This window comes from Mercenaria mercenaria, chromosome 10 (assembly GCF_021730395.1).
Source record: "Mercenaria mercenaria strain notata chromosome 10, MADL_Memer_1, whole genome shotgun sequence".
NCBI lineage: Eukaryota > Metazoa > Mollusca > Bivalvia > Venerida > Veneridae > Mercenaria > Mercenaria mercenaria.
In genome coordinates, this window is record NC_069370.1 from 65,528,657 (window position 1) to 65,538,133 (window position 9,477).

Below are 9,477 nucleotides of genomic sequence, written 5' to 3' on the forward strand. Positions count from 1 at the left end.
ACTTTAATTAATTTTAACAAGGTCAGAAGCGCTTGGATTTGTATAAACCTTTAGACATTGTTTGATATTATATATCAGAACATCTGAAAAAAAGAATGTTGCGTAAACTAACTTTATTATATTTATTATAATTCAATTTATTCCCGTCGTTTCCATTAATAATACAAGCAGGAGGCGAAAAATTACGATATGAATTGTATTGTTATCGTGTGGTGCCCCTCCAGAACGACCAAATACTAGTGTGTCGCGTCATCTATCTGTCACGTCATCAGCACCAAAGCATGATAAAATAGTGCGCCAATACGACAGAAAAAGATGTCGCTCTTTCACATTTTAATCGTGTTGTTGCTTATTTGTATTGGGTACTCGTTTGGGCGCCAACAGAAAACAAAAACGACATCAGAAATAAGGCGCAATCATACCAACGTAAAGGAACAAATATGCAGCGCAAGTCGAAATATGTTTCTGCCACCAAACTTGTTTCATGAATAACAACGTTTTAAACAATTTTAGTATTACGAAGTGCAATAATATCGGAAGCATTTAAATGTAGTATAACTATAAAGGAAATCAAATTAACTAAAAGCCTTTAAGGTATCCGATCCATAAATAGCTCTTCCGATGTCTAGCGAGGTCGGCCCATCTCGGTATTTTCCGGAGAGTTCATTTTTTTTTAAATCTTAATAATTAACATCATGCTGATCGTTATTTTGTATTGTAACTACCAACACAAGGAATTTCTATTATAAAATGGAAAAAATAATGTATTAAAATAATTCTCGTTAAAACATTGTACTTCGCGAGAACAAAATGGCGGCCTCCACGAAAGGTCGCAGCAAACGAGGACGATTCGTGAAATCATCAAAAAAACATGGAAGAACGAATGAGATCGTTCAGATTGAGCATAATTATGTATCTGACCACTACTGTAAATCATATGTTGGATGTAATAAGTGTACCCAAGGAATGGATAATCTGAGAAAGTGTAAGAAAATCAACACGGACAGCTGGATTTTAGGCAGAAGAGTAGTGGAGTGGAACGTGTTGATGGATGGGTTGAAATGCTGTAAAAATGCCTTCTAGGGCCGCTTATGTTAACACAAGACTATGTGAAGGGCGAAATGAAAGTAGGCCTTTCTGGTTTTTTTATATATTGTCTGACCTAGTTGTTCCCACATAAATCGTATTGCATACGGGAAATCCCACAAAACGCCGGGGAAGAAAGGAATGCCAAGCTTCTGTGTGAACACAAAACTTGGTGCAGGTAAGTTTACACAGTCTATACTCTTAATTAATTTACTTCATGTACTAAAGGTGTAACAATCTATTATAGAATCTATTAAATGTGTACGTCCCCGGGAATGGTTTGAAATTACTGGAAGATAGATAAATTCATTGTATCACAATATATTAGTGCGGCTATACGCATATTTCATGATATTATAGGCCTGTTTCAGAAACGATGCAGTGTTAAATAGTTAACTACATACATGTCAAGTTCCGTAGACAATTTTCCAGAATATTTCGGTTTAAAATCCAGGATTATGAAAATCCAAGAGATTTTTTCGACAAACGTTTTTTTAAGAAATTTTTAGTTGATTATAATACTATGTAACAGATCAGATCTGGTTTTGGCAATGGCTTTAGGTGCTCAAGTTGCATTTTAAACATTTTAACCTTTATCATGTTGAATACGATTGATCCTGCCTTTGCGATCAGTGTAAATTATCCATGCAGTCTGATCATTATCTGCACTGTTTGCCATTTATCAGTCAGTATTATTTTTGCATGCATCCCTTTTAACAGTAATCGGTACTGTTCAAAATGAAAGATGAACAAGTTTTCACTTTAGAAATTCTGCAATGTAAACAAAAACAAAACATACAGATTTATAGTAACTTTATTTAGTTATTACAGTATCGTTTGAGTGAGAAGAGGAATTTTAATTTGGATGAAATTTATACTGGCGAGTTTCTTTTATGTGAATAATCTGCAAGGTATTTTTTTACATGCTTAGATTTTTTGCAAATGAGCAGAAGCTAACATTGATTGGAAATAAATACTATTTCACTGTTTTAAATCTATACCTGAAAAATTACTCATGAAAATGAAATACAAAATCATAGCTGTTAAAAGAATGTTAAAACCTATCTATTGTTGTTTTCTCAATTATGCCATCAGTAGTAATGATTACCATCACACCAGAAAAGGTCAGCTCGTTAATCTATTCAAATGTATCTTTTCACAAAACAAGATCATATATTATGTCAGTATCACCACTTGCAAATTTATAACACAATCTAAAAATAGCACAGTACACCCCTGTTTGCAGAATGTCATCAGTGTGTGACCTTGACCTTGTATTTATAGTGATAAATTACGTCAGGCACTAATAAATGATCATTAGGGATTTAGTTTGATATACAGTAGAAAACCATTAGCTTGGAATTTTGGATTTTCGGGAGAAATGATTGATTTACCTATGTCCGGGAAATAGACAAAAAATCAGTGGGACTCCCGGACGATCCAGGAAACTTGACATGTATGTAACTAAACAAATGTATTACAGTTTTTAAAATTTTAAATTCTAACACGATCCGATTCATTTTCCTATTAAACAAAGAAGGCTGGAAACAGTGAATTATTAAACAACAATTGTTCTGACGTCACAGCTATTACATCATAGCGTCAAGCGGCGTAGCGGCGCGCTGGAAAAGAACCCGACTGAAAACGGGCAAATATTTAATGCATGCCGACAAGGGTTTACTTTAAAGTTCTTGATAACGTGTTAGAATCGAAATAATTTATCTCATTCAGTGATTTGCTCTTGAATGAATCACTGTTTGTCGTTCAGATGCGTATAATTATATCATTCGGACTACGCCCTCGTGATATAATTCCTTCGCATCTGAACTCCAAACAGTGATTTATTCGGCGACAAATCACCGATGAGATATATTATTTCTTAAGTAAAATTTCATGTACATGTGTTTGTTTGTTTGTTTTAGGTTTAACGCTGTTTTTCAACAGTATTTCAGTCTTTAAACTATCTTGACTTATTTATGGTCCTTTTTGGACTTGCAAATGAGTATAGTTTTTTATAAGTTAAAGTCCATGTTTTGTCAAAACTATTTGACATGTGCCTTAGTTTGAACAGTTGTTCATGAATTTTTTTGTCTCCTTGTCAGCTGTAGTAAGTCAACCATTTTTCATCCGATCTTCACCAAATTTGAACAAAACTTGTTTTCAGACCATTTATTCTCGGCCAGGTTTGGTAACTAGCCAAATCGGTCCATGCACTGGATTTATGTCCGTTGGATTACTGAAAATTGACCTTTTACTCTTGTACCAGCAACAAGTCTTAGTCATACGTTTCTCATCCATTTTCACCAAACTTGATCTAAAAGTGTTTGACCATAATTACTCGGCAAAGTTCATTAATTAGTCGAATTGCCCCAGGCACTTAAGAATTATGGCCCATTAATTACCCCAAATTAGCCTTTCTACTCTTCAAAAGTATATTTGTAATAATAGTATGTAAAAGCAGCTTTAGTTTATAGCAAGTTTCTGTTATACTATTAAAAATAAATATGAATTTTGTGTATACATGGACATCAAAATTTGATTAATTTTTTTAACCCTTTCCTATTTTTTTCTCAGTTGTATTAACAGAACTGTAGCATCAAAGTTTTAGTATTTAATTTTTTTGCAGCAATGATTGACAATGTTGGCGGCCCACAGAGAGTAAACAATTTACTCACTACACTTAATATTCCATCCATTAACAACAAGAATTTAAAAGTCATGGAGAAGCGGGCCGGAGTTATGATAGAACAATTTGCTGATGATAACATGAAGGAAGAAAGCTTTAAAGCTTTTGAGAAGGAAGTAGGGTAAGAAATACTTTTAAAATTGCTCAGCCAAAAATATATCTGTTTGTTAATATTTTGTCAATTTGTTTTATATATATATATATATAATATATATATATGCAACAGGCATTTGTGCTGAAGTCGGTATAAATCTAGACCTAATACATGATTCTGATTACCTCCCTTGATGGTTAAAATATCTGTGCCAAAATGACAAGCAGTTGCTATTAAAATTTGGTACTTGTGGTTGCCATACATGACTGGTAACATGTTCACTCATTTTCACTTAAATATACAATATTATTCCACATTTTAAATTTAAACATTGTTAATTAAGTTGTTTATATAAACTTGTAGCTCAGTACCTACCAGTGGAAAAAGATGTAAACTTCACACACTTTTCTACTGTGACAAGTTTACATGCATTGTACATGTTCCATAATTTTGTTCTGCAATTTTTACAAAATTATGTACCTTTTTATAATATTCATTAAATTGACAAGGTTTGTTGAACAGTCTACTAGCCTTGATGTCTCGCAACAGCTGTTTTTGTTTCATACAATTTATGTAAAAAAATCATGTATACAAATCATTCTAATTATCAGAGATCATTTGATAAATGAGACTGACGGCAGTGTTCAGAACATGAGTGTTGGAGACCTTGATCCAGTCGAGCTCACAGTTAATGAGACCCAGACTCAAGAGTGTCCTTTAAAGATACACAGTTTCAACAATCTAAGTTCTTTTGTGTTGAAATTAACTACCTTTCCTTATTTTGAAGTGAAGGTCTTCAACAATTTTTTTCTAGATAGAGTACTTAAAAGATATTTTATGTTGTAATATATAAATGGGAAAACTATAAATATTTCATAATTATGTGAATATTTTCAATTTCATGAAATTTTAATGTATACAAATTATAAAAATTTACAGAGCTCCTTTAATAACTATGGCTGGAGGCAGTGGTGGTCAGAACATAAGTGATGAAAATGTTGATCCAGTCAAGCTCCCAATTAATGAGACCAAGAACATACACAGTTCAAACAGCAAGTAAGTTCGTTGGTTCTGAAAATCAGCCCATTTCGCATTTTCAAAAGCACAGTTATTGACCCATTTCCCATCCAAACCAAGAATTTTAGTTTCAAATGCTATAATTTCCATACCTCATGTTTTTATTTAGATGTAAATGAGATGTGGAACCAAAATTTGTAGTCCTGTTTGGCGCCATATAACCTATACTGTGTTGGTGTGCCGTAAAACCCAAATAAATAAATAATTCAAATACTATAAAACTAAAAAGTTATAAGATTATGTAAAAAGGGGGTCACAAGTTTTACATAGACTATATAAAGATATAGATTTTTATGCCCCCGGCATCTACTGATGCGGGAGGCATATAGTGATCGTCCTGTCCATTCGTCCGTCCGTACGAGGTTAACCAAATGGGACCGTTTCGTCTAGCATCAATACCCCTTTACTAGAATGACTTGATACTAATGCAGATGTAACCTGTGACCATTCCTCATCTTCAGACATCACCTGACCTCAGTTTGACCTTGACCTCATTTTGGACATGGGCTGCATTATATGGGCCATCTCTTGGTTAACCAAATGGGACCGTTTCGTCTAGCATCAGTACCCCTTACTAGAATGACTTGATACTAATGCAGATGTAACAGTTAAACGATTTCTGGATGATAACTCAATAATGGGTGCGTCTAGGGTCATGAAAGTTGATTGGAAGGTTGTTCATGACTAGCAGACGACCCCTTTTGATTTTGAGGTCAGTTGGTCAAAGGTCAAGATCAAATTGACCTGGAACCATTTCCGGACAATAACTTGAGAATGCTTGGGCCTAGGATCATGAAACTTGATAGGTAAGACCAGCAGATGACCCCTATTGATTTTGAGGTCACTAGGTCAAAGTTCAAGGTGAGAGTGACCCAGATCAGTTAAACCGTTTCAGGACAATAACTTGAGAATGCTTGGGCTTGGGATCAAGAAACTAAGTAGAGAGGTTGATCATGACCAGTAGATGAAATTTGGATGACATGTATAATTTCGCACACCCAATTTTAAAACTGACTCAGTGACCATGAACTTGATCTACTGGCCGACTGTCTTATTATTTTAGCATTAGTTTGGGGGCCTCCGTGGCCAAGTGGTTAAGGTCGCTGACTTTAAATCAGTTGCCCCTCATCGATGTGGGTTCGTGCCTCAATCGGGGCGTAGAATTTTTCATGTGAGGGAGCCATCCAGCTGGCTTACGGAAGGTGGATGGTTTTACCCAGGCGCCCGCTCGTGATGAAATAAAGCACGGAGGGGCACCTGGGGTCTTCCTCCACCATTAAAGCTGGAAAGTCGCCATATGACATATGTGTCAGTGCAACGTTACATAAAAAGAAGCATCAGTTTGATATTTGAAACATGTGAGTCATATTACTGAGGCAAGTGACCCAGGGCCATCATGACCTTGTATGTAAATAAATTATTCTTATCTTCAGACATCCTTTGATACAACTGAGTGGAAGCAGATTTCAGAATGTCAGTGTTGAAAGTGCCAATCTCCCAATAAATGAGACACAGACTAACAAGCCACACAGTTCAAACAATCAGTAAGTTTTTTAGGGTCTTTATGAAAATACAAATGAGTAGGTGAGTTGTTAGAGAGAGTAGACACAATAAGAGTAAAAAGCATTCATATGTTGTTCTCAGACATTTTTATACAAGTACGTCTGAATCGACATATTATGTTTTGAGGGCGGTGTTCGTTCATCCATTTGTTAACAATTTTGTGTATGCTCTTTAACCTTTTGAAGGATTTCACCAGAGAAATTTTGAAGTACTTTCGGAAATCAGTGGCCAAGTGGTTAAGCTTGGTTACTTCTAATCACTTGCCCCTCGTCAATGTGGGTTTGTTTGTTTGATCATAGGAAAAGCTTGTGAACACTCTAGATGCCATGGTTGTGACCCAATCTTTATGAAACTTTGTTAATTTTTTTACTTGATGATATCTAGGTGAAGTTTGAATCTTGGTCATTTGGGGTTAAAAGCTAGTCAGTAGGTCAGATTATAGGAAAAGCTTGTGAACACCAGATGCAACAGTTGTGACCCAGTCTTTATGAAACTCGGTCAGAATGCTTGTCTTGATGATTTCTATATTAGGTTTGAATATGGGACATGTGGGTTTAAAAGCTAGGTCACTGGATCTTCATCGAACTTGGTATGTAGCAAGGTCATATGGTTGAGGTCCAAAGAGGAAAGTATATTAGGTCTTTTTTATTTTTGATAGGTCACCTCCCGTTGTTCCAGCATTGGCTAGTCATGAAAATGTAAGAGATGGAGATACAACTGCACCTGATAAATCAAGCCTGGGAATGACAGTATGTGCAGATCATGGATGGCAGAAGAAAGGCTTTGATAGCCTAACAGGTGGGTGACAATCAGTGTAGAGTACAAGTGAAGTGAAATTAATTATGCCCCCCCCCCTTCAAAGAAGGAGGGGTATATTGTTTTGAAAATGTCAGTCGGTCTGTTCCTTTTGCAATTACTGAATGCATCAAGGGGGCATTTCGTGTTCGGCGAGCTCTTGTTTTGTAGCAGGTGTATGTAATCATAGAGTTTGGTCATTAATAAAACAAGTGCAATTATCAGGTCAGTGAAATCATTAGTCCTTCCTGTCAGTTAAAGTTAGGGTGACAAAACACTATGAATATTTGATGTTGAAGAACCCATGTAATGCAGAGATTGAACTTACAGCTGATAGTTTTTCAGAAATATATGTCAAGTTATATACTACGTTATCAAATCAGATGAATGATACAGGCTGTCTTGTTGTAATAATGTACTGTATTCAGGGATGTTACAAAACATGAATGTCTTAATGAATATTTTTTGGAACAGTCTTCTTCTTACACAGTTCATACCTTCCTGATAAGTAAGGATAACAAAGTTCTGCAAGCAGTGGTAAAACATCGTACTTGTGCAACCTGTAAATGGTGGCGTAGGAACAGGCCCGGTACGAAACCTCGAGCACATCGCTGTTTATGGAACCATAAAGGATCGGCTAAATCAATGGAAGCAGAAGCAGGACTACTTGCGGTTGAGCAAATGCAAAAGCAAGGTACGCCTGTTAATGTGATAGAGGGAGATGGTGACAACACTTTAATTGCCCAAATAAAGAACCGCCTAGGTTTATCAGTGACCAAAAAACTTGACAGAAATCACTGCAGCGATTTTTTTTGCCATTTTGGGAAAGCGTCCGCGTCCGGACGATTTGGGAAAAATAGCGTCGTTTTCATCCTAATTGGGAATTTTGTGTAACATACAAAATTACAATAACCCCTTTCCTGGATCTAAATGAGTTACACTAGAGCTAGTGTTCTGATCATCACAACATGATACAGTGGCCTGACTCTGAGATAACGATGGTTGTTCTAAAAGCACACACTGGCACAAATTCAACCGGAGTTACACAAGAGTTCTCCTGACTCTGACATGAAAACGACACCGATGTCGACGATTCAACGGACGTTTCCTCAGTCAGAACAGGCTGTGAAGATGCCCGTGAGAATCTGAACTCCACAAGGCTTTTGCAGCCAGCAAGCTTGGATTTTGTTAGCCTTTGAACATTATATTTGCTGTTGTGACTCATTGTTCGCACAGCTTGTCACTGGTTCTACAGAAAAAGATCGTGGAAACCGGTTACCGAAAACAATGCATGGTGCGATTGATTAAATGACAGAGAACATGTTCTGAATTTTAATCGAATATTTGCCCTTTGGTCAAAATTAGCGAACACTCGATTAAAATTCGGAACATATTTTCTGTAATCGGCGAATTTCACGATGTCGGGACAGCAGCCGTTTCAAAAATGTTTGTAGGTCATTTTTGGGAATAATTTGGTCTGAAATTGGGAAAAATGGTCATTATTTTCAATTGGGAAAGGGTCCGTTTTACGGACCCTATTAAAGAAGGAAAAAAATCGCTGCACTGTGTGAAAAACATTGTCAAATCTTTATATGAATTAAGAAAATCCAAACAGATGAAAATAAGCAATCAAGTCATACAACATCTCACAAAGACTATCAAGTATGTATTTGCCAAAAACCAAGGAAATGTAAGTGACCTGACAGAAAATCTTGAAGCCGTTGTACCTCACCAGTTTGGTGATCATAGTAAATGCAGTGCTAGATTTTGCGGCTACAGAAGATCGACTAAACAGTCCTATGTCCATAGGAGCTTACCATATAATGGGCCACTGAAAGATCCAGTTCTATTACAAGAGCTTACCAAAATTTTTGAACCAGTCATAGCAAAGGCATCCCTGTATGTTGATCTTGGTTCAAGTCAAGCTTGTGAGCATGCAAACAGAGCATACTTCACTCAAAGCACCTAAGCACCTACACTATGGCGAGAGTGAAAGCCTAGATTTTAGAGTAAAAGCCACGGCTGTCAGTATAAATGAGGGTAGACAGTACCTGGCCAAGGTATACCTGTTATCTAGTTCATGTTTCATTTTGGTTTCGGCTGACTGGTTTGCATTACAGCATGTTCAATATTTATGCCCCCCTTCGGAGAAGGATGGGTATATTGTTTTGCAGAT

At 36.3% G+C, this 9,477-nt stretch overlaps 1 protein-coding gene across 2 annotated transcripts; it reads left to right on the plus strand.

The window, feature by feature from the left end:
• The first annotated feature begins 606 nt into the window (after positions 1-606).
• Positions 607-7,327, plus strand: LOC123560237 (uncharacterized). 2 transcript variants are annotated; one of them, XM_053516751.1, is made up of 5 exons: positions 607-1,264; positions 3,713-3,893; positions 4,806-4,922; positions 6,377-6,487; positions 7,165-7,327. In XM_053516751.1, exons 1-5 carry the CDS (start codon positions 1,228-1,230, stop codon positions 7,310-7,312), a joined length of 594 nt encoding a protein of 197 aa, XP_053372726.1. In that variant the 5' UTR covers positions 607-1,227; the 3' UTR covers positions 7,313-7,327. The 2 variants fall into 2 exon arrangements, with proteins under 2 accessions (XP_053372726.1, XP_053372727.1); XM_053516752.1 differs by lacking the exon at positions 607-1,264 and adding an exon at positions 2,404-2,560.
• The last annotated feature ends 2,150 nt before the right edge of the window (positions 7,328-9,477 follow it).

What these genes read in the sequence shown, in the direction of transcription:
- LOC123560237 (XM_053516751.1), top strand. Translation starts at nt 1,228, where the DNA reads ATGCCAAGCTTCTGTGTGAACACAAAACTTGGTGCAG. An exon ending in GAACACAAAACTTGGTGCAG is followed by an intron (nt 1,265 to 3,712) that starts GTAAGTTTACAC and finishes ATTTTTTTGCAG; the next exon opens with CAATGATTGACAATGTTGGC. An exon ending in ATACACAGTTCAAACAGCAA is followed by an intron (nt 4,923 to 6,376) that starts GTAAGTTCGTTG and finishes TCTTATCTTCAG; the next exon opens with ACATCCTTTGATACAACTGA.